Source organism: Eubalaena glacialis, chromosome 2 (assembly GCF_028564815.1).
Source record: "Eubalaena glacialis isolate mEubGla1 chromosome 2, mEubGla1.1.hap2.+ XY, whole genome shotgun sequence".
Lineage (NCBI taxonomy): Eukaryota > Metazoa > Chordata > Mammalia > Artiodactyla > Balaenidae > Eubalaena > Eubalaena glacialis.
In genome coordinates, this window is record NC_083717.1 from 31900190 (window position 1) to 31925591 (window position 25402).

Below are 25402 nucleotides of genomic sequence, written 5' to 3' on the forward strand. Positions count from 1 at the left end.
TTAAGTTGCAAGCCTGTTTTGGAATATACCCAGGATTTGTTTTAACCAGGTACGGCCGGATGACAGACACGGAAACAAACGCCTTGAAAGAAGAGTGTGTTATTCACAGTTTCTAAGAAGAGGGGGCACCCCAGGCCAGGCAGGGCCACACGGGGAAGCACCAGGGCCAGTCAGGAGGCAGGCGGAGCAAAGGGAAGGTATGGGCATGAGCCTTTATTGTGGTTTTCGTGGAAGGAATGGGGGAGGCAGGGTAGGTGCTCTGAGCAAGCTTAGGATCCACTGGTTTGAATAAAGCCAGCAGACTCGGGCCTGAGGGTTGTCCCTAGTTGTCAGGTCCCTGGCCCTGGGGCGTTTAGGGTGGGTGACTACTGGCTTGGAGTGTGAGAGATAAAGGAGGTGGCTGGGGTGTGGGTGCTGGATTTGCAGTTCACATGAAAGCCAGGCTCCTAGGCCAGCTGTTCCCAATCCAGGAACTAGCCAGCCCTGGAAAGGCACTCTCTCCAGGATGAACAAGGCTCCAAGATGTCAAAGCATCACAAAATACAGAAAATAGAAAACATAATGAATACAAAACCTCCTTGAAGCCTTTAAGAGCCAACTGAATTAACCAAAGTGACACTTTTGCATCCATCTTCCTTCGTATCATTCTTCATCTGTCAGTTTATTTCAGAGCTGGCTGGGAGCAGCCACCCCATGCAGGCCCTGCATAGCCCCGAGGAATGCAGAGGGAAAAGGCAGCCCTTGTCCTGGGACTGTGCCCTGTCACTTTGATGGGGTGACAGTTGAGTAAAGTACCCTGCAGGAGGACCAGTGCTCTGGGAGAAATGTTCATGGGGAGCGGGAAACTTGAGTTTCAGGGGGCCTCAGTCCCTCCGGAGTGGTAGAGAAGGCTGCTCAGAGTAGGGAGCTTGTGCTGAGTCTTGGAAAACCCGTCCTTCCCCATCCTCCTCTCTTCAGGTGTGAGACAGGTGTGTTCCAGGTAGAGGAAATAGCATGCGAGGAGCCAAGATCAAAATGCAGCTTCCTTTTTGGTTTCCCACTGTCCCTCGAAGGTGTCCTCCTGACACATTGCAAGTGTCCAGCTCCGTGACTTTTTGCAAATGAACAAACTCATGGGACCGGCACCAGATTCAGAAGCATCACCACCATCCCTGGGAGCCCCCATCTCTCCTTCCCCCCAGTTGCTACCCTCCCCAAGGGCACCCACCATCCTATCGTCTGTCGGCACAAAGGAGCTTTTCCTGGCTTTCAACATTATAGAAACAGTCATACATTACATCCCCTTCTGTTTCCTGCTGCTTTCATTCAACCTGTCTTGTTCAGTCACGTTGTCGCAAACAGCTCTGGTTTCTCATTGTAAGAACCCACCACAGTAAATGTTCCCTTTCTTCTCTTGATGGCTGTGGGGTTACTTCCAGGGTGGGGCTCCTGGTGATGGTGCCTGCACGGTGTTTGGTGCCCATCTTTTGATGGACACGCCCACGTCTTTCTGTTGCTTATGCCTGGAAGTAAAATTCCGGGTCATAGGGAACACCAACGTTTAACTTTGGTCGATGCTGACAGTTTTCCAAAGTGCTTTGTACTAATTCCCACTTCCCCCAGCAGTGTTCGTGTGTTCCATTTGTTTAGGAATCTGACATCTGTTGTGTGCAGGCGTCTCCCCCAGACGTGGGCTGTCCCTGGTGCAGAAGCTCCAAGGGGAGATCAGTTCTTCCAGCTGCTGGGCAGAGGTGAGGAGACCTCATCACATGCCGGCATTTCTTAATCATTTCAAAGTGGGTCATGCATGTTTAAGGAATAAACTAGTCCTCCCTCAGTAAGCATCAACATTTTACGGTATCCTCATGTACATTTGCTCAGAAGCATTTCTTATAGGCATATCTACTATGGCAAGTAGGTTTCACCTCAAGTGCCAGCTTTTATCATCCGGCAGCAGGTGCTGAGAGCAGTGTGTTAAGTAGGATTCTGAGGATGTATTGGGACTCTATGGGGAGAAAGTGTGGAAGATGTGCTTACCACAAGCAAAAGAGGGAGAAGTGATAAGATGTGTGTCCCGTGTTTCCAGCCATGGGGGTGCACAAAAGTGAGTCCCAGTTCTCAAGGATCCTACAATGCTTTTTAAGAAGAGAAATAAAAAGGTAGAGTTAAAATACCATCATAAAGCAAGTGCCATCACTAAGAAATGAGCAATGAGTCTGGGAGGAGAGAGGACAGAAGTTTTAAATCTCACCGTGGAGATCAGGAACGTTTGCATCACAGAGGAGACCGTGGAGCTGGGCCTTGAGGAATGTGATTCCGTAAGGGATTGGTTGGAGGGGGCAGTCCAGGGAGGGAACACCGTAATAAAGGCCAGAGTTGAAAGGTCTCGGCGTGTCCTGGGAAGGGAAGCAATTTGATGTGTCTGAACGCAGGTGATGTGGTGAATGGCTGGTGTGGACTTATAAGTACAAGTTCTGGATTCAGTCCTGGCTCCGACACTGACCAGCTCTGTGACCTCGGGCAAGTCGCTTAACCTCTCTGAGCCTCAGTTTCTTCATTTGTAAAGAGAGGTGATACTAGAGAATGGAAAGCCCTTAACACAATGCTCACACTAAGCTCAGTGAGTGTCACCATGTCGTAGCAGTACTAATATTTATCACAACTCAGTGATTTTGTGTCCGCTTAGAATTCTTTGTAAACATACATGTGTATGTGTCAGCACATATGTGGGTGGCCAGCTGAGCCAGAGAGCCACGGATATACCAAAAAACTGCTGAGATGTTGTATACCTCAGACTTACACACTGTTATATGTCAAATATATTTCAATTGAAAAAAAAAATACTGCTGAGAGTTCGGTATTTCTGTATTTTCAGGGGACAGAGTCACATGGTTGGAAGGCCTCCCCACTCCCAGCAAGGGTCAGCTCGCCTGAAACATTCCTTCTGGGGCTTGTAGGACCCTGGGGGCGGGGGTGGATCCAGGAGGGGCTGGCACATGAGGCCAGGTCTCTGGCTTGGCAGGGAAGCTGGGGTGACCACCACTCCCCAGTGCCTGGCTGGACACGTCCCCAAATATGGTGAGACCTACCACCTCTCTGGGCACAAACAGGGGCCCCCGGTGCCTCCAGAGTCAGGAAGTGCCGGGGGAGGCCGCGAAGAGAGGCAGCTGCAGGGCTGCAGGGGCAGATGGATTAAGATGCCTGGGAAGGGGGGGGGGGTCCACTGTCGTCCAGCCCGTGGCCCCCCTAATGTGAGCTCCCGGCAAGGTCACACGGGGAGACAGTGGTAGAGAACTAGGGCTCATGGGTCTCAAACTTTCTATGTTCACAGCACACCTGTGAATAGTAAACATTTTGGCAGAATGTTGAAGAGATTAAAACCCTTAAACTATGTCAATCAGTAAGTCAATGTGGTGGTAATTGTTTCTTTTTTTTAACATCTTTATTGAGATATAATTCGTATTTCCATACTATTCACGCACTTAAAGTGTACAATTTCAGTAGTTTTTAGTATATGTGCCGATATGTTTAGAACATTTTCATCCCCTCAGAAAGAAACCCTGGAGCCTTTGGCTATCACCCCCTCCACCCCCTACTCCCCCCTGCACCCCCAGCCCCAAACAACCCCTCATCTTCTTCCCGTCTCCATGGATTTTCCTGTTCTGGGCATTTCACATGAATGGAGTCAGACACCACGTGGCCCTTTGTGTCTGACCTCCTCCATTCAGCATTACGTTTTCAGGGTCCATCATGCTGTCACATGATCACTGGAGTTTCTAGGGTCTTACCAGTGTCATCCAGCATCTGGTGTGTCCCCCAGCCTAAGGGCCTCTTGTCCTGCATCATCAGGGCCCGAGCTCCAGGACCCCTCCACTGCCGAGGATAGAGACCCGTAGGACAGAGGTGTCACTCAGAGTGAACGGGGCCGGGCCTGGATGAGCTGAGTTACTGGGCTGGGCAGGTGTCCACAGATGAATACAGATGTCTGTGGAAGTGGTAGACTTGTAGAAGTATTCGAAAGTGGGGGTGAGTCTTGACAAACCTAGTTTCCAATTATAATAGTAAAAAGAACACCAACCACTAACAATATTTGCACTTTGCACTTTTGTTACCACCAGCGTTCTTGGCCTCCTTAAGCAATAGAAATTGATCAGAGGCGAGAAATTCAGGCAAGGCTTTACCGGGGCCCCTGCTGCAGCAGCGGGGAGAGAGAGAACAAACAACAGGTGCCCGTGCTCTCTCACTCAGGGAGGGGAGAGCTGGTTCCTTATATGGGGTGAGGGTAGAGGTGTGTCCAGGGGTCGGGCAGAGGGGTGGCTTAGGTGTTTTGGCCACCCCTTGGTGGTGTTGTGTGCAGGGGGCATGTGCAGTACCCTGCTTTTGCTCCCGACACCCTGCTTTCGCTCTGGGCTCTTCAGAAGTGGCACATGGGCTTTTTGGTTTCTTTGTATCTTGCTGTCCATAATTTACCCCAACTGCACATGCATGCAGTTATTTTTAGTCCCTTATAGTTTCTTTGTGTTTTGCTGCTCAAGGAGACATTTGTCCAGGTGCAAGCACTGCAACGAAGGGTCCCAAGTCCCAGGTCCCAGTTTGTCTTACTTTTACCTCCATAACCTCATCTGATGTTCGTGGTGACCTCAGGACCCTAAAGCTCAGAGAGGTTCAGTGGCTGGGCCTGGGTCACTGTAGCAGGTGGAACCCGGAGCGAGCCTGCCTCTGTGCCCCACTCTGGGCTTCCTCTGTGTCCCTGCAGGCTCAGGGACACTCCAGGACGGGCTGCTCCTCCTCCCTCCAGGCTCTAACCACCCAGCCTCCAGGTCCAGCCTCCCCGCTGCCTCCCTTTTGGAGTAACTGAAGGTCATATATCTGCCTCCTTTGTGCTTCTGTAGGAGAATCGCAGGGGCATCCCTCCCTTTCTGTTGTATATGCCCTTTCTCCTCCCAGACAGGCTGATGGGCCATAAATTAAGGGGGCCAGGCTGGCTTTTCAATGTTCCAAAGAGATTATGCAAAATTACCGTGGCTTCATCTGCAAAGCTCTGCTATGTGGGTCCCAGTGACCCAAACACAGAGGGGCACTCCTGAGATAAATCTGCCAGCCTCTGCACACCTAGATGTTGAGGTTAGGGAACTAATCAGGAGGTTTCCAGAATTTTTCTTAGAATTAATCATAAACTCAGTGGAATAACGGAAGGAAAAGATTGATTTTGATGTCCATTCCCTGGGATCTCTGAAGGGTTATTTGATGTGATGAACTGTGCTTTCCAGCCGAGCCCAGTCTCTCCCTTCTTCCCCAGGAAGCTCTCTTGCCATTTACGTTAGCGACTTCAGTGCCAATGCCAAGGTAGGACCGTGGTCGTATGAAATCACTCCTTGTAGGCTTTCGAGATGTGGGAGAACAGACTCCATCGGGAGAGCTGGACTCTTTCCAGGCGATAAGAGCACAGGGACTCAGTATAACCCTGGGCAGCACCCCCTGCTTGAGGGTCGTGGCAGGTGCCACCTGCCAAGGGGGGAGCTTGGGTGCCAATATGGTTCCGTGGGAAGAAGAAAGGAAGATACCCATTTGGTGCCTCCCTCATGGCTTCTTTTTATGGGTTGATTAGACTCTAAACCAGAGGAGCTTTGGGAAGGCTATTTGGCCCGTGTTCTTGGGGGCAGCATATCTCCCCGGTGTGTGCCTTGTTGGTACCCAGTGCCCATTCAGCCTTGAGGCGGGCCTGTGAGCCGAACTGTTCCAACTGGACTTCTTCTCTAGGACTTGAAATCTTTTTTTTTTTTTTTTTTTTGCCACGCCGCGCAGCATGCGGGATCTTAGTTCCCTGACCAGGGATCGAACCCGCGCCCCCTGCACTGGAAGCTCGGAGTCTTAACCACTGGACCGCCAGGGAAGTCCCAGGACTTGGAATCTTTATCAGAGTCACCGATGGGTGGGGGAAACGAGGGACCTCCACCCAGCTGAGCATCTGAAGGAGATGGCACATATTTCAGGCCGCCTAGGTGGCCTCGACTGCTGCCTTGCAAGATTCTTCCATGGTGTACACCCTTCTCGTGTTTTCATAAACCTGTTCTTTTTTTCTACATGTGCCAATTTTATTAATTGATTATTTCATAGAAAACCATCTACAGTGGACCCTTGAACAACACAGGTTTGAACTGTGCGGGTCCACACTCACACACAGATTTTTTTCCATGGATGCAACCTGCAGCACTACTGGATCCATGTTTGGTTAAATCGGGGGTGACGACGGATTATACAAATCCGTTATACACGGATTTGGGGCTGCACAGAAGTCATCACCCCTAACCCCTGCATTATTCAAGGGTCACCTGTATTTTTTCTAGATATTCAAATTTACTGGCACAGTTAGTCCCAGCATTTTCTTCTTGTTTTTAATCCCCCCTGCTCTTGTATTTATGTCCCCTTTCTCATTCCTAATGCTGTTTGGGATATTAACTCTTTGCCCATCTCCTGAAAATATATCCAGGAGCTCCAGACCCACAGCCTAGAAGCTTGGTGGCCTCAGTGGGAAACGTGTGTGTTCTGGCTGTTCGCCCCCAGGCCTCATTGGCCAGTTGTCCCCCATGCTTTGTCCCGGTCTGTCTTTTGTTTTGAGACTTCACAGATTCTGAGACTCTTGATTTGCTTTTCAAAGGACTCCACACATCCATGTTTCTGCAACCATTCTTTTATATATTCCTGTATTTTTATTGTTTTAATTTAGATGCTCAGTCAAATATATTTTATCTTTAAAGACATACAGATGGCCAACAGGCACATGAAAAGATGCTCAATGTCACTAATTATTAGAGAAATGCTAATCAAAACTACAATGAGACACCAGTCAGAATGGCTATCATCAAAAAGTCTACAAATAATAAATGCTGGAGAGGGTGTGGAGAAAATGGAACCCTCCTACACTGTTGGTGGGAATGTAAATTGGTGCAGCCACTATGGAGAACAGTATGGAGGGTCCTCAAAAAACTAAAAAGAGAGTTGCCATATGATCCAGCAATCCCACTCCTGGGCATATACCCAGACAAAACTATAATTCGAAGAGATATATGTACCCCAGTATTCATAGCAGCACTGTTTACAATAGCCAAGACATGGAAACAACCTAAATGTCCATCGACAGATGAATGGATAAAGAAGATATATATATATATACAGTGGTACATATATACAACATAATATTAGCCATAAAAAATAATGAAATAATGCCATTTGCAGCAATATGGAGGGACCTAGAGATTATCTTACTAAGTGAAATAATTCAGAAGGAGAAAGACAATATCATATGATATCACTTATATGTGGAATCTAAAATAGAGCACAAATGAGCATATCAACAAAACAGACTCATAGATAACAGACTGGTGGTTGCCAGGTGGGAGGGGGCCGGGGGAGGAATGGATTGGGAGTTTGGGGTTAGCAGATGCAAGCTATTATATATAGGATGGATAAACAACAAGGTCCTACTGTATAGCACTGGAAACTATATTCAATATCCTGTGATAAGCCATAATGGAAAAGAATATGAAAAAGAATATATATGTATAACTGAGTCACTTTGCTGTACAACAGAAATTAACGTAACGTAAATCAACTCTATGTCAATAAAAACAAAAAAAAATTTATCTTTTTATGTTTTTGAGACAACTGTAGATGAACAGCCTATTATGCCAGCACCCTTTATTAGCAAACTATCTTTTTACTACTGCATTGAAATGCTTCTCATATACTGGATTCCTGTAGATTATCAGTCTAATTTCTTGAACTATTCTATCCCATCGAACTCTTAGTCTATTTTTAAGCTGTTACATTAGTGTTTTGATAATAGCATCTGGATAATTAACTTAATGTCTGTTAAGGCATCCACTCCTCCTATCATTCTTTTCCGGTTTGGGGGGATAATTCTTGCACATTTATTATTCCGAATAGTCTTTAAAATACTTTTGCCCAGTTCTATCCACTCCACTGGGGCTCCGCTTGGGTACCAGCGCACCTGTGCGTCCCTGGGAAGGACCAGCATTTTCAGGATGTCACAGATTTCTACTTAGGAGCCGATTGTGCCCTCCATGGATTCAGGCCGTATGTATCAGTCCCGGTTCTAAGTTGTGAAGAAACCAACTTGAGCTATTTTCCTCCTGAAGGAATTATTATAGGACCCTCAATAGCTCAGAGTCTCCAGAATGGCCAGAAATCAAGTTTGGGGACTACAAAGCCAGGAAAGGAGTGATGTCCAAAATCACACCAAGGAACTGCTTGCTGTGAGGGGGACCCTGTCATCACCCCTGGGCTTGTGGCTGACCCTGCTGACTGTGGGCTCTGGACGCTGCCCCCAGACCCCCAGCTCCTGCCCTTCTGGAAGCAGCACATGTCTGCTACTTGCAGGGCCAGAGTGGAGCCGGTTCAGTGCAAGCCTCTTTGCATCCCAAGCTCCCACCTAGAGTCTCCTGCAGGCTTGTCATGTCCCATGGGGGGAGCCTGGGGCGTCTGCCTGCTCCCTCGCTGCAAGGCCGCCTGGGGAAGCCTTTCTGGGAAAAGTGGAAGACTCATAACGAAGAGATTCCTCAAACTGGGAGGAGGGCTCAGTGGTAGCGGGCAGCCAGATAAAATGACCCACATCTCCTGTACCTGAGTTTTTGCCATTTAATAGCATTTTATGCATAGCTTCACATAGGTCATTAAATTGTCATGTTTAATTTCTTTCTAAGTATCTTATATTTGTTATTACTTTGAATAGAATATTTTTTCTTTTTTTAATTGGCTGTTACTAGTATCATTTTTTTAAATTGGTTTTTAAATTTTTAATTGGTTGTTACTAGTGTCATATTTATTATAACCAATGTAACAAATACTCTAATTCCCGTCATTTTTAGTATAGTCTCTTAGATTCTTTTAGATATTCAACCACATTTGAGAAGAAAGATAATTCCATCTTCTCCAATATTTACACAGCTTACAGTATTTTCTTATTTTATTAAATTAGCTAGAGTTTCTAAAACAATTGTGTAGAATTGTGGTCATGGGTGTGGATAACTGTCTCATTCCTGATCTTAATGGAATTGCCTCCAATATTTCTCCAGTTCAAATGATGTTTGCTTTTGATGTTTGCTTGATAAAAGCCTTGTCAGGTTTAAGTCGTTTTCTCATATTCTTAATTGACTTATGCTTTTTATTATGAATGCCTGCTAAATTTTATGCAGTGGTCTTATGATATTTATTTATAGGATCGCATGATTTTTCTCTTTTGATTTGTTGATGGAACAAATTTCCTTAATAGATTTACCACTGTTCTAGAATTCTGTTTCTAAAATGAACCTTGGGTATTTTTCAGGGTAACCTAGGCTTTGGAAACAAGTAGATACATAATGTTTAACAGAACAAAGTTTTACTTCTCCCTTGTGCTATGTGGCCAGCCAGGCCTGGGGCTACAGCAATCAGAATGCACACATTGACCAATGAGGCTGCTAAGCTTCCAGATTCTGGACATATTTTCAGGAAATGCTTTCTGAGTACAGAGCCAACCCTAAGGAAAGGGTAGCCAGAGACTGAGAAAGACAGCACTGAGACCATTTCAGTACCTGGCTGCCACCATGCCTGAGTTCCAAACCTTGGACTCTTTGGTTTTGGTTTTATGAATCTATAAATTCCCTTTCTTGTTTAAGGCATTTTGACTTGGGTTGTATAGTTTGCATTCAAGATTACTTTTTAATACAGCCATGGAATATAATTCCTTTAATATAGCATTGTATTCAATTAGCCAGTTTTTTGCTTAGGATATTTGTGGGTTTTTTTTTTTAATTGAAGGGAGAAATTGGCCTTTTGGTTTGTTAGTGGGGGTGGGGAGCTTTTTTTTTCCTTTTCAGAATTGCTGGTAAGGTTATGCTAGCTTTATAAGGTAACTGTGGTGTTTTCTTCCTTGTCTCTTGGTCTGAAATTGTTTTAAAATGTAGGAATTATCTTTTCATTAAAGGTCAGAGTGAAGTCAGCCTGAAATGCCATATTGGACTTTCCAATCTCTTATGGTTATTGATCTTTAGGTTCACTGCATCTTATGGACTCAGTATCATAGTTTTATTTGGCTAGGAAATTATCCATGTCCTCTACATTTTCAAATTTATGGCTGTAGAGCTGCCCATATTCTTTTAATCTCTACTATATTTATAGTTAAATCTCCTTTCTCATTCCTAGTGTTGTTTACTTTGGCTTTCTTTTTCAAAAATCAATCCTACCAAGGATTTGCATTATTATTAATATTTCTTTGGTCTGTTCAGGAATCATCATTAGGCTTTATTCGTCCTAATACCTTTATTTCTATTCCATTAGTTTCACTTTTTATGTTTGTTAAATTTCTTTTTTTCTGTTTTCTATTATTTTGTTTTCATTCTTTTCCTAATTTAAGTTTTACATTTCATTTACTTTCAAGCAAGCCCATCCATTTTTAACTTTTTCTATTGAGAAATACAAAACACATATAGGAAAGTGCACAAAACAAAAATATGTAGCTTAGCAATTTATCAAGAGTTAAATAACCATGTGACCTCCACTGAAGTCTAGAAATAAAGCATCCCCAGCATCCCAAAGCCCTTCTTATATACTCCCAGTTCACTGCCTCTCCACCCCCCCAAAGATAATCACTATGCTAATCTTTATGATATTCACATCTTTAATTTTTTAAACAATTGTACCAGCTGTGCATGTATCTCTGAACACTATAGTTTAATTTTGTCTGGTTTTTTGAACTTCATCTCAGTAGAAGTATTTCTTTTGTATCTGGCTTCCTGTGCTCAACATGCTGTGCGGTATACTTATGTGGCATGTTGCTGTATTCATGTTCATTGCTTTATAATATTGCATGGTATGAATATAAAACAGTTTATTCATCCATTCTGCTTTTGATGGACATTGACCTCTTTCCTGTGTGAAGCTGTTTTAAGTAATGTTGCTATGAACTTTCCAGTACACGTTTTTTGTAACCATTGCATGCATATCTGTTGGATATAGTCCTAGGATGGAAATATCTGTTGGGTATTATGTTAGATTGAGACGCAATCTTTAACTTAAGTAGATAATGCCAAGCTGTTTTCCAACATTGCTGTCTCAATTCACACCCCACAGATGTTCCTGTTGCTTCACATCCTTATCCTCACTTGGTATTGTCTATTGTCATTATTCTTCAGTTTTAACGATTCTGATGGGGATGTAATGACGTCTCACTTTATTTTGATTTCTGTTTCTCAGAGTACTATTGTGGTGAGGCTCAGTATCGCATGTTTCATAGGGGTTGTTTGTCTTTTTCTGAATATTTAAGACAGAGCTTTTTGTTTGTTTTGGATATAAGTCATCTGTCACTTACATGTGATGCAAAATCTCCTCCTATTTTTACTCTCTTATGGGTATTATTTGATGAAAAAATTTTAATTACAAATAGTCAAACACATGAGTCATTTGTTCATTCTTAACACATTTTGAGCCATGTTTAAGAAGTGTTTCCCTATCCCAGGGTCATGAGGATATTCTCTTATCTTACCTTCTCACAGTTTTATTGTTTGGACCTTCATGTATTCATTTAATAATCCATGATAAAAATGCTTTAAAGAACATATATATTTAATTAGGTCCTATTTGTTTATTTTTGTTTTTCTTTCCATTACTCTAGGAGATGGATCCAAAAAATATTGCTACGATTTATGTCAAAGAGTGTTCTGCCTATGTTTTCCTCTAGGAGGTTTATAGTATCTGATTTTACATTTAGGTCTTTAATCCATTTTGAGTTTATTTTTGTGTATGGTGTTAGACAGTGTTCTAATTTCATTCTTTTACATGTAGTTGTCCAGTTTTCCAAGCACCACTTATTGAAGAGACTGTCTTTTCTCCATTGTATATTCTTGCCTCCTTTGTCGTAGATTAATTGACCATAGGTGCGTGGGTTTATTTCTGGGCTTTCTATCCTATTTCATTGATTTGTATTCCTGCTTTTGTGCCAGTACCATACTGTTTTGATGACTGTAGCTTTGTAGTATAGTCTGAAGTCAGGGAGCCTGATTCTTCCACATCCGTTTTTCTTTCTCAAGATTGTTCTTGTTATTTGGGGTCATTTGTGTTTCCATACAAACTTAAAAATTTTTTTGTTCTAGTTCTGTGAAAAATGCCATTGGTAATTTATAGGGATTGCATTGAATCTGTAGATTGTCTTGGGTAGTATAGTCATTTTCACAATGTTGAGTCTTCCAATCCAAGAACAGGGTATATCTCTCCATCTGTTTGTATGGTTTTCTGCCTCCATCTCTCTATTGTTCAGGCAAAGGTAGTTTGGGTAAACATGTGGGTACTGGAAACCACATCACTGCCTGTATAGAGCACGCTGACATTATACAGGAGGGAGTGAAAGTTGTGCACACAACCTGGCCTCTGAAATGTTCTCATCCATCTTACAGCTATCCCCAGGCTCTGCAGGCCACTGGGAGCCCATGGTTCCCTGTCACTCCAATACCATCTCTGTCCCCATAGCCAGCTCCTCCCCATACTGTCTTACTCCTGCTTCAGACAAGAGATAAATCAACTCCTAGAAATTTTACATAGTTAGGCCTCTGATTCCAGAATAAATATTTTCTAGCAAAGAGGACCAGAAATAAAGTTCCATACAGGGATTTTCAGATTTCAGCAATTTTGTTTCCCGTTCACTCTTGTTGTAAATCTCAGTGCCTTAAACAGTGGGCTGAGGGCGGGTGTGTAAGACACCTTGGGAGAAGGCCAAGAAGAGGCCCCTGCCCCGGGCTGCCTCAGGGGGGAATCAGTAGCCTCAGCTCCCCAGAGCTGGGCCTTGTCAAAGATGAACAGAGCTGTACCTCAAAGTGGTGAGGACAGGTTTTCATTAGAAGTAGAATGTGGCAGTTGGGAGGAGAGTCGAGTGTGTGCTTGAACTTGACTTCAGTTTGCACAGAGGTGACCAGGCGTGTTAAAGGAAGGATGAGGGAGTGGGGGTTGGGGGGAGTGGGGCCTCAGTAGAGTCAGGAAGTGGAAAATCACAACGGGTTAGCAGGGTCCATGCGAAGATGCCTGCTGTCTGTGCCAGCTGCTGGCAGTCACCGGAGACAGGCTTCCCTCCCACAGAGGCTGAGACAGGGGCCCTCTCCCGAGGCTGGAAAAAGCAGCCAGTTCTCCTGGTGGCCTTGGGCTTTCTCAGGCAGGCATTTTTGGGGGGATCAAGTCCTGTAGGGATGTCACCTTGAGCTGTTAGAGCATGTTTGTGTGTTCAGGCCTTTATAGGCCACAGTTGAGGCCTTGTGGGGAAGAGGGCTCGGGGGAGCCTGGGCAGAGTTTGACCAGGAGGGAGCCTGTCCACCAGCCTCCCTCTGGCCTCCCTTCTGGGTGGTGCCGCCCCTACTCCCCTCCCATCCCCCTCAGGTCCAGGTTGCTCCAAGGCAGAGTGGTCCTCTCCCTGAGCACATGACCAGCTCTGACGGCCAGGGTCCACCCGGCACCCAAGGCTGGGGACCTCAGAACCCCCGATGGTCAGGGGCACTTGGGGTGCTTTGACCTTTTTTTTTAACCTTTGTTTTACCTTTTAACAGTTTTACCTTTTCCCTCGCTACCTTTTAAAACTTGACCTTGAGAATCATAACCCTTCTTTTCCAGTTTCTTGGGACCAGAAATAAACGTTGCCAATGACATGACCATGGAGATTTCAGTGGCCAGAGAGTCACGGCCATTCCCCTTGGTCTGGCCCATGCCTCTCTACCGACAGCGGCCCTGACACTGGTGGGCAGCGGGCCCTGTGGACCTCCAGGGTTGGGTGTGGGGTCAGGTGTGGGCTGCACCATCTCCCGGAGTGTTGTATGGGGGTGTTGTTATGGCTCCTTTAGCCGGGCTTCAGCCCTGGAGCCTGGAGACATCTCTAAAAGCGTGAGCATCTCTAAAGGCAGGTTTCGCAGCACCTCCTGCCATAGGTGGGCGGCTGTGGCAGGGGACAGTGGTTTGTGCGGACACCGCCCTCCTCCCCCTGCCTCCAGCCCTGCCCCCAAGGCCCGCGCGCAGATTTGGAGAATCGCTAACGAGCAATCCTGGACACACGAAGTCCCCCCCCACTCACTCAAACGTGTAGTGATTCAGATACATAAATCATAAATCATTTGAGAAGACTGAATGAAAAGAGCAAAGATGAGGCATAAAATAGGTAAAGGATAAACTATCTAGAGGTTTAAAATAGATGAAAATTTGGCCATGGACGATGCCCTTGACCTATGGCTGTCCCTCTTTTAGTTCACTTTTCCAGAAGCCCGAAGCTGTGAACAGTTGGGTGCGTGTGTGACAGCCCGACCAAGACTGGAGATGGGTGGGGACAACTGTGTGTGTGTGCAGTGCAGTGATTCCTCTCTTATTTCTGCAGCCAGGCCAGGGCAGGTCCACTTCAAGCTGCAGGTCAGGCTCAGGTGTACTCTGTGGCTCTCCTCCTGGGGTCCAGGCTTTTAAAAACACTTGAACTGCATTTTTTCTTTCCATAGTTTTTAATTTTCCCAGACGTTTTTATTCATTCAGCCCTTATTGAAGGCCCACACCTCCTGGGCATTGTGAACATTGTAATGGTTAAGATGTGGCAGCTGCCCTTGGGGGCACACAGACACGAGTCACTGCTGCTGAAAACGTGAGTCTCCAGCAGGGGAGAAGCAAGCAGCTCCCGAGAGGGAAACCAGACAAGGCCTCAGGGATGGCGCTGGAGTTGGGTCTTGACGGATGAGTAGGAGTTTGCTAGGCCATGAAGGGAGACAGGAGCTGCTGACCGTGGGAACAGAATGTGTGTTATCACAGACATGTGATAATGTCTCCATGCTCAACTTCATGTAATTTTCTGTAACTTTATAGCTTAGGTTTCTTCAAATTTATTTTTTTATTAACTGCTTTTAAAATAGAAATTTTAAATAATTCCTAATAGTGTTTCTGATGTCTTCTGTCTATTAAAAAAAATCGTCTTGGCTTTATTATTTAAAGAAAACGAGATGGGATGCTTGTCACATGGTGTTCTTAAGCGTGTGTGTAGCTCAAGCACGTGCCCGGTTTTAACCGTGAGCTCTGTGTACCCCTGTCTAGATTAAGTTCGACAGCGTCGAGGTGTGTGTCTGCTGTGAGATGCAGCATCAGTCGTCGGGCTGCAGCAACCTCGGAGAGACGCTGAAGCTGAACCCGCTGCGGGAGGACTGTAACACCGTGCGGCTGACCTTGAAGGTGACCCAGGCTCCGCTGCTTCCGCCTCCTATCCCATCCTTGCGACGTCTCGACATCTCGTAGGAAGGTTTTATTAACTGCGTTCCTTTCAGTTCTTAGTTCATCCAGCTGGGTCACATGCAACAGGGAGTATCTTTCCAGAGAGCGTTTTAAACCATTAGAGATTTCCACTTTAAAGGTTTCACTTTCTGGGTTTTCCATTTCCACCATTTCACTCTCTGACTCCCACATCTGTGAAGCAGGGCTGAATGGTTGAAAGAGGTTGTTGCAGATGTGGATGTGATGCGTGCTACTGCTTTTCCAACATTTTTTAAAAATTTATTTATTTTTGGCTGCTCTGGGTCTTTGTTGCTGCACGCGGGCTTTCTCTAGTTGCTGCGAGTGGGGGCTACTCTTTGTTGCGGTGCGTGAGCTTCTCACTGTGGTGGCTTCTCCTGTTGCGGAGCTCGGGCTCTACGTGCATGGGCTTCAGTAGTTGTGGCTCGCGGGCTCAGTAGCTGTGGTGCATGGGCTCTAGAGCTCAGGCTCAGTAGTTGTGGCACATGGGCTTTGTTGCTCCACGGCATCTGGAATCTTCCTGGACCAGGGCTCGAACCTGTGTCCCCTGCATTGGCAGGCAGATGCTCGACCACTGTGCCACCAGGGAAGTCCCTCCAACATTTTTTTAATTGCAGTATAGTTGATTTACAATGTTGTGTTAATTACTGCTGTACAGCAAAGTGACTCAGTTATACATACATTCTTTTTTTATATTCTTTTCCATTATGGTTTATCCCAGGAAATTGGATATAGTTCTCTGTGCTATACAGTAGGACCTTGTTGTTTATCCATCCTATATATAATATATAGGATATCCATCCTATATATAAGGATTGGGAGTTTAGGGTTAGCCTCTGATAACCCCAAACTCCCAATCCTTCCCTCTCCCACCCCCCTCCCCCTAGGCAACCACCAGTCTGTCCTCTATGCCTGTGAGTCTGTTTCTGTTTTGTAGATAGGTTCATCTGTGTCATATTTTAGATTCCACATATAAGTGATATCATATGATATTTGTCTTTCTGACTTATTTCACTTAGTATGATAATCTCTAGGTCCATCCATGTTGCTGCAAATGGCATTATTTTGTTCTTTTTTATGGCTGAGCCAACATTTTTGCTATTATACCATCAGGGAACAGATGGGTACTTATTTTGCCTTTTTAAAGATATTTGGAGCAAGAAATTTTATAGTCTCCCATGGCAATCTATTCTTATGTACAGTATCTGATTTTTCTTTAATGACATGGAAAATTGTTTATATCACTTCTTTCTTTTTCTTCCTACAAGTTTTTCCTACTCCTGAAAATCAAAATTGGCCGCTTAAAAATGCGTATGAACAATGAACCCGATTCTTCTCTTTTCTGAAACTAAACTGCTAAACATTTTTTGAAAGATGCAGCTATGGTCCAAGCAGCCCTTGGTGGGTGGTAAAATGGTATTTACAGTATACAGGGAGACCTGTAGTACATACGTGTGTAAGGGATGCAGTGTGTGGGGATCTGGAGGCTCCAGAGAGCCACCCTGGCACCTGGGAGAACGGAGGGCAGTGTCGCCGTCTGGAACGGGGACCTGTGGTTGGTCCTCCATGGGTGTCATTTCAAATGCTGGCAATGGTGAACCAGCAGGTCTGGGGAGCTCCCTGTGAACTCCAGTGCCCTGGGAAGCTGGCTGAAAAACGAGCAGTGGCTGCAGAGATAGAGGATGCGCCTGAGGCCCCCAGCACCTCCCTGTTTCACAGGGAGGATGGTCCCCGCTCATTGGTCCCAGCAGCCCACCAGAGTGACAGATCCAGGGGGTTGGAGGAAGCCAGAAGGCAGCAATCAAGGGCCCATGCTCTTGGTTACAAGGCGTTCCTTGCTATCTCACGTTGAGCATGGCCACGGCTTCTATCTTAATAGCTCCTGGGGATGCTCAGAGTCATCCCACCAACGTCAGCCATGCTCACTCTGATCTCATTCTGCCTACTCCTAAGTCATCTGCTCAACCCGGGCACTGTTTCTTTCCATATTTAAAAAACGTCACAAGACAATAGGCCATTATAATGACAGTGCAACCCCTACCCCCCGGAAGAAGCTGGCACACCCCCGGGGCGTCTTGCAGTGCTGCGGACTGCCTGGGTGTGCAGGTGTTGTGAAGTGATCAGGCCATACCCCTCTCCCCGGTGGATGGATTGGAGGTATCTGGCCTGCTCCCCCAAGGCCTGGAGTTCCTAACCCTGCACTCAGGGGGCCCCTCCAGCCCCTGAGGAGGTGACCTTGGCTTGAACAGTTAGGATGGTGTGGGGTCAACAACGCTCCCTCCAAGAATGCAGCCGGGCCTGGGGGAGCTTGCTGTCCACCCTCATCCACTGTTCTGGTACCCTGACGAGAAGACCATGAGGGATGGGGTGGCTTGAATGGAATGGAGTGAAGGACACTGAAGATGTTCCAGCCAAGCTGGGAGCCTCGTTGAATGGCTCATCCCCATGGATGTTCGCGTTGCCTGGGACAATGGTAAGAGTTGAAGGAAAGAAAGACTGCACCAAACTTCTCAATGAATTTGTTTCCAAAACATAAGTAGAGGTAGCGCTGGTGGCGTGAGGCCCAGAGGAGGTAGGATTTATGACTGAGGTGGGAAGAGCAGCAGTTTGCAAATGAAGCGACCAACAAGGGATTAATTTCCAAAATATACACACAGCTCATGCAGCTCAATATCAAAAAACAAACAACCCCATCAAAAACTGGGCAGAAGATCTAAATACACATTTCTCCAAAGAAGACATACAGGTGGCCAAAAAGCACATGAAAAGATGCTCAACATCACTAATCATTAGAGAAATGCAAATCAAAACTACAGTGAGGTATCACCTCATATCAGTCAGAATGGCCATCATCAAAAAGTGCTGGAGAGGGTGTGGAGAAAAGGGAACCCTCCTACACTGCTGGTGGGAATGTAAATTGGTGCAGCCACTATGGAGAACAGTATGGAGGTTCCTTAAATAACTAAAAATAGAACTACCATATGACCCAGCAATCCCACTCCTAGGGCATATATCTGGAGAAAACCATAATTTGAAAAGGTACATGCACCCCTATGTTCATAGCAGCACTATTTACAATAGCCAAGACATGGAAGCAACCTAAACGTCCATTGATGAATGAATGGATAAAGAAGATGTGGTACATATATACAATGGAATATTACTCAGCCATAAAAAAAGAATGAAATAATGCCATTTGCAGCAACATGGATAGACCTAGAGATTATCATACTGAGTGCAGTAAGTCAGACAGAGAAAGACAAATATAATATGATATCACTTATATGTGGAATCTTTAAAAATATGATACAAATGAACTTCTTTACAAAACAGAAACAGACTCACAGACATAGAAAACAAACCTATGGTTAGCAAAGGGGAAATGTGGGATGGGGGGGATAAATTAGGATTTGGGGATTAACATATATACACTATATATATAAAATAATCATAAAATATATAAAATAGATAATCAACAAGGACCTACTGTATAGCACAGGGAACTCTACTCAATATTCTGTAATAACCTATATGGGAAAAGAATCTGAAAACGAATGGATATATGTGTATGTATAACTGAAGCACATTACTGTACATCTGAAATGAACACAGCATTATAAATCAACTATACTCCAGTATAAAATAAAAAATTAAATTTAAAAAAAGAGCAGCAGTGACCAGCCTGCCCCTGCCCCCCAGCTGAGGGCCTGGAAAGGGAGCAATGGCTCTGGGGGGAGCTGAGATTCATCCAAGATCAGGAAGACAAGGGACTCTTAGAAGTAAGAGTTTGTTTACTGCTGTCCTCTAACTTTGTTTTTGTTTTTCAAAATTGTTTTGGTTATCCTAGTTCCTTTGTATTTCCATATAAATTGTGGAATCAACTTTTCAATTTCTACAGAAATCCTGCTGGAATTTTGATTGAGATTGCACTGAATGTATACACCAACTTGGAGAGAACGGATATATTCATGGTTTAGCTCTCCATTTATTTAGGTCTTCTTTGATTTCATCACTGTTTCTTTTTTTCCATCAGTGTTGTGTAGTTTTTAGTATATAGAGCATAACATATTTTATAATATGTATGCTTAGAGTATTTAATGTGTACAGGTGCTCTTTTAATGGTACTTAAATTTTTAAAAATTGTCTTTTGTTCATTTATATATAGAAATTTGATTTTTGTTACTGAGCTTGTATCCTGTGATTTGCTAAACTTACCTGCTAGTTCTAGTAGCTCTTTTATAGATTCTTTTGGATTTTCTGTGGAGACAATCATGTGCTATTGATTGCCAGAAAGATGCCATATTACATCTTCTTTTCCCATCTGGTTGCCTCTGATTCCTCTTCCTTGCCTATTGCACTGACTAGAATCTCCAGCAGTGTCAGATAGAAGTAGTGAGAGCGTACATCCTTGCCTTGTTCCTGATTCTAGGGATTACGTGTGTTGTTAGCTCTGAGTTTTTTTATAGATGCCCACTATCTGGTTGTGGAAGTTGCCTACTATTCCTAGTTTTCTGAGAGTTTTTATCATGGTGGATGTTGGTTTTGTCAAAGTACCTTCTGCGTCTACTTAGATGTTCATATACTTTGTCTTCTTTATTCTGCTAATGTGGTGAATCACGTTTTTTTTTTATTGAAGTATAGTTGATTTACAATGTTATGTTAGATTCAGGTGTACAGCAAAGTGATTTACTTATACATACATATATATCTATATCTATTCTTTTTCAGATTCTTTTCCATTACAGGTTATTACAAGATATTAAGTATAGCCCCCTGTGCTATACAGTAGGACCTTGTTGGTTATCTATTTTATATAGAGTAGTGTGTATATGTTAATCCCAAACTCCTAATTTATCCCTCCCCCTCTTCCCTTTTGGTAACCATAAGTTTGCTTTCTATGTCTGTGAGTCTATTTCTCTTTTGCATATGAGTTTATCTGTATCGTTTTTTTAAGATTCCACATATAAGCAATATCATATGATATTTGTCTTTCTTTGAATGGTGAACCAGCCTTGCATTCCCCAAAATCAACCCCACATGGTAAGTCTTTCCTCAGCTCTGTCGAGTCTTCTGGTGACCCTGTGGTTTCTGTGACTGTGCTTTTCATTTCTAGCATTTCCATTTCATTCTTACGTATAGCTTCCATCTCTCTGCTAAGTTCCCTATATGCTCTGGCCCACCTTTTCCACTAGAACTTGTCTGACGGCATCGGCCCCAGGTAAGCACGTCTTCCTATCTCTCCGTAGAGGTGTCTGTCTTTCCTTGGCATTTGGATTAGCTGGTTGCACTGCGACCTCAGCTGTCAGATGGGATCAACTTAAGATGTGAATTTGCAGAGTGTCCAGTGTCTTATTTTTTTTGTAATGGTGGGGTAAGTGCTCTTTTTAGCTGTCTGCATCCTAAGCAGAACTGGGTGGTATTATCCATAATGACCTCCCTGGTATAGAATTTTTGAGGAGCACATTTACCCCCTAGGGGTTTATAGATGGTGTGCCATTCTCTTTTGACATCGAATATTGCTGTAGAGAAGATCTTATATCAGCATAATGCTCTCTCCTTTTTTGGTATGTGGTAGTCGTCAGTGCTGTTTAAAAATATTTTTAACTCTCCAAGTTCCCCTAGACCTAGTCCTAGTGCCCTTTTGGGTGCCTGGAGCCACTTGAGTGGAACAAACATGGATCACTTTTCCAAGGCCGAGTGTGTACCTGTGGTGTGAGATTCTCCGGGGCTCTCTTTCCCTCTGGCACAGTAACTGGCAAATCATAGGTGGTGGCTGCACCATCAGCCTGGGTCCCTACCATGGGCAGAGACCCCATAACTCACCCACAAGTACCCACAATGGACACATGGCACTAATGAGAAATAAACATCTGTTGTCTTAACCCACTGAGACTTGGGGGGTGTTTGTTACTACAGCATAACCTAGCCCAGCCTGTCCGATACAAGGCAACATGTTTTTGGTCCTATGTCAATGGTGTTTTTAAATGATCAAGTCCATTAACTTCACTATGATATGTCTTGACACTGATCAGTCCTTCTCAAATTTCCATGGTCCACAGTGCACCTTTCAGCTTGTGAGTTTTCATCTTGCTTTATTTCAGAAAAGCTTTCTTGAACTATGCATTTGAATTTTTTTTTCTGTTCTCTTATTTTGAGGGTAACTGTGCCTTCCTTGGACCACTCTGACCTGGCTTTCATCACTATCATTTTTTTCTCTAGTTTTCACAACTCTTTCTTTTCCACCTCACTTTGCTCCATTTTCCTAAAGCCTCTCCTCGCCTTGTTCTCTGCAGTGACTGTTATCTTTGTGCTTTGCTTCCGACGTGATCTCGGGTTTGGGCAGCTCACCTCTCAGTCTGTTTCTTTGTCGTTTATTCCTTGAGCCTTTGTGTCTCTACTTTTAGATCTTAGACTGAGCCACCACCTTCTCAGTTTGGTCCCAGCCTTCCCCCAAGGATGTAATTACACGGGGGTGGGGGGGAGTTTCCATGTATTTTATCCCTTGCTTAGATCTTTTCTGAGGTCCATGGATACTTCACAGCACTAAAGGCAAGTCCTAACCCCTATCAAGCATCATGCTCTATTTAAATAGGCTTTAGCGTAATTAAGGTTTTGTACTTCCTTTTCATAAATATAGGTACTTCTTCCTCTGAGATTCGTGTAGATCCAAGTACCACATTCTCTAGTTTTCTTGTAATTAGTCGTGCACTCTTTTTTTTTTAATTGACGTATACTTGGTTTACAGTGTTGTGTTAATTTCTGCTGTACAGCAAAGTGATTCAGTTGTATATATATATATCTTCTTTTTCATATTCTTTTCCATTATGGTTTATTACAGGATAATGAATATCGTTCCCTGTGCTATACCATAGAGCGTGTTGTTTATCTATTTTATACACAATAGTGTGCATTGTGCAGTCATTTTTAATATGCTCATTATGCTTAAAGTCATGCAAGCCAGGTTGTACTCGGTGACTAACCCGCTGTGAAGGGACCTGGGGTGGCTTCTCCATGTTGAAACTCTCGGAACGCATGGGGGTGGCAGGAGTCACGTGGGGAAGGGCAGGCCTGCTCCTCCGTGGAGCACATTTCCTTGGGAGCCAAAGGAAAGGCACGAACGGGCATGTCACTTTGATTAGTTTCCCTTGCCTGCTCTTTTTTGATCAGCAATTAGAGTGGCTTCGTTGGTCCTTTAATAGTCTGACTTGAGGCTCTAGTTATCTGATTAGTGATGTTCCCTGCCTAAATTTCCATATTAAATGATGGCTTATTCATACTTTGTATCTAATGAACTCAGTTTGTGCCCTGGAAATCCCGTATAATTGGTTTGGGAATCAACACTCTTTTGATTTGAGGTGTGTTTGAATTAACTGATGGTGGCTTAGTGAGATTGGTCCGACTCCTTCCTGACCTTCACACCACCCTCCCCCCCACCACTCCCGATATCTGGAAGGTTGTGCAGGCATAATCCACCGTCAGGGAAAACAAGCAGAAACTCATCTTCTTCCTGGCTGATAAGGAGTCTAATTGGAACCCAGAAGATGTTGGGGACGCTGCCTCACTTGTCCCTCAGATTATTTTCGGGGGTTTGGGGGCTCTGAGCCCTCTTCCCTGGATCTCTTTTCAGCTTTCCCCAGCCACCTCGAATCCTGGATCCTGGGGGCAGACCAGCATCTCTCAAACATAATGCCTCCTGCCATGCTCAGGTTTGCTGCTCCACCCTGACAGGGTGAGGGCAGGGGAAAGGGCAAAGGGCATAGAGGGGACCCAGAACTCCATCGTGCAGTGCAGGGATCCTCGGAATTGTAGAACTGGACGGATGGGGCATCCTGTTGCCCATCGTGTGGCTGAGCAGGCAGCAGCCCAGAGGGGGTCAGATGGCTCCTCCTGGGTCCCTGAGCGAGTCTGCTGATGGGCAGGTCTCCTTGGAGGGTCTCAGTTCTCCAAGACTCAAGTGTCTGCTCCCTGATGATGGGACCTGGCTGGGGGCATCCCATTTTGAAGTCCATAAAGAGGGTGGCCTCAAAATTAGGATTTCAGCATTCGCTTTCCCAAAGCACTGGACAGTGGTGGAAATTACGACCAAAGGCGGTCCCCTTTCCTGATAAGATAATATCTAGGCTTTTGGAAGGTTAAGTGACAAAATAAATGATAAAAAGATGTTTTGGTAGTTTAATGGCTGTCTTTGCCAAGTCAAACCCAGCATAAGATTGTGACATATTTTCTGATCAGTATTAATAGAATTTTTAAAAGATTACACAAATTGGAATTGTTAACTGATAGAATATGCTTCATCATGTGTTGATATTATATCCATCCCAACTTTCATTCTTTGCTATATCCCAGAATATCATTATGGTTTTATTATAACGATGTAATTCTAATTCAAAGCAGAGTTAAAGATCTTTCTTCGTTTGTTTGTTTGCTTCAAATACCTGGTTTAATTTATTGAGTTGTAGTAAAGCAAATTACCTAAAGAAACTTTATCAATGGACAAGGAGATAAAAGCTTCCCAAGAAATCAATCAGTTATTGAGTTTATATGCTTCCTTATCTTCTCTTGAAGATCCTTTTCTTTGTCTCTAAGGGAGTTAAAGGAAAAACAATCCCAGCAAGACAATTTCCTAAAAACCTAGGGACCTGAAAAATAAAATCATCACTTAATCTTGAATAAGTTTTTAACCATGCTGAAGAAATAAAAATGGTTCTGAGAATAAGTGAACACTAATATTTCGTGGCAAAACTCACAGCATTGACTGGCAGTGTGAAACAATAAACACACCTGCACACACACACACACACACACCCTGCTAGAAGGGACCTTCCCATTTTCTGAAGTGGGCAGCCACACAGAGCAAGACAGATGGTCATATCTCTATACAGCTTTCTTCTCACCCCTGGATCCCCAAGGGGGTGGCTAACGGGTCCCTCTGGCCAAGTGGAATCCAGACAGAGATGAAAAGGATGTGAAATTCCCGATCTCCCACTTAGCAGTCATGGGGTCCATGTAAGGGAATGTGCAGAGAGATTGAGCACAATTTATCTCTGGCAAGGCTTCCCCCCCACCCCGCCCCCATGATAGGGTGGGGATGCCGACCACATTCCTGAATGGCATCTCTGCCCTTGGTTCCCAAAGCCACCGAAAGCCTGCCTGCCCACCCTCTGATTTTGGTGGCATCGCTTTCCCCTGTGTGGTTGTGATACTGTGTCTTGTGGGATGTCTGCAGCCCCAAGTCTGTATGGCATATTTAGAACAATCCTACAGAACAGAGTTTCCACCCAAGAGGCCTGCGACTTATCTGTAACTGCTCAGTTAAAACCAGGTCCAGGAGACTCAGATGTTGACATAGAAGTATTTCTAGGGGTATATTTGTAGCGGTCCCTGTGCGGGCAGGCTTGCTGGGCTGGTTGCCTCTCGCAGTCCCTCAGCACTGCCCGCCCCCCAGGATGGGTGGGTGGGCTGCCGTCTGTACATGAAGGGCCAGGTGTGGAGCAGGCAGGCCCAGGACGGGCCACTCACTGCTCTGCTCGGGATGAGGGCACTTCCTGTGGGGCCAGCACCTCACCTTTGTCCCTCCGCCGGGTGGTTTTTTTTTGTTTTGTTTTGTTTTTTAAAGGTGTAGGCTTATTTATTTATTTATTTTTGGTTGTGTTGGGTCTTCGTTTCTGTGCGAGGGCTTTCTCTAGTTGCGGCGAGCGGGGGCCACTCTTCATCACGGTGCGCGGGCCTCTCACTGTCGCGGCCTCTCTTGTTGCGGAGCACAAGCTCCAGACGCGCAGGCTCAGTAGTTGTGGCGCACGGGCTTAGTTGCTCCGCGGCATGTGGGATCTTCCCAGACCAGGGCTCGAACCCGTGTCCCCTGCATTGGCAGGCAGATTCTCAACCACTGCGCCACCAGGGAAGCCCCGCCGGGCGGTTTTATCCCCGTCCCCTCCTCTTTGCAGGGAAGAGCCACGGCACTCCGGGCGCTGGTCCCTGCAGAGCTCTGGCATCTCCCTCTCTTAACCCCAAGTCTCCAGATCCCATGTCCTCCACACCAGCACCACCACACACTCCACGATCGTTTCCCTGAGCCCTGCCACCTCCAGGATGGCCTGGCGGGGCACCCCAGCTCATGGCCCGAGCCTTGGCT

The 25402-nt window shown here is 45.0% G+C and overlaps 1 protein-coding gene across 2 annotated transcripts in view; it reads left to right on the forward strand.

The window, feature by feature from the left end:
* ENTREP2 (endosomal transmembrane epsin interactor 2) overlaps positions 1-25402 on the forward strand; it is a 443690-nt gene that overhangs the window by 357652 nt on the left and 60636 nt on the right. The window contains exon 4 of one of the 2 annotated variants that reach the window (XM_061181694.1): positions 15079-15213. The exons of the other annotated variant lie outside the window; for it this stretch is intronic. Coding sequence (XP_061037677.1) covers positions 15079-15213 — 135 coding nt within the window. The remainder of the gene's footprint in view (positions 1-15078; positions 15214-25402) is intronic. 2 annotated transcript variants of the gene reach the window in all.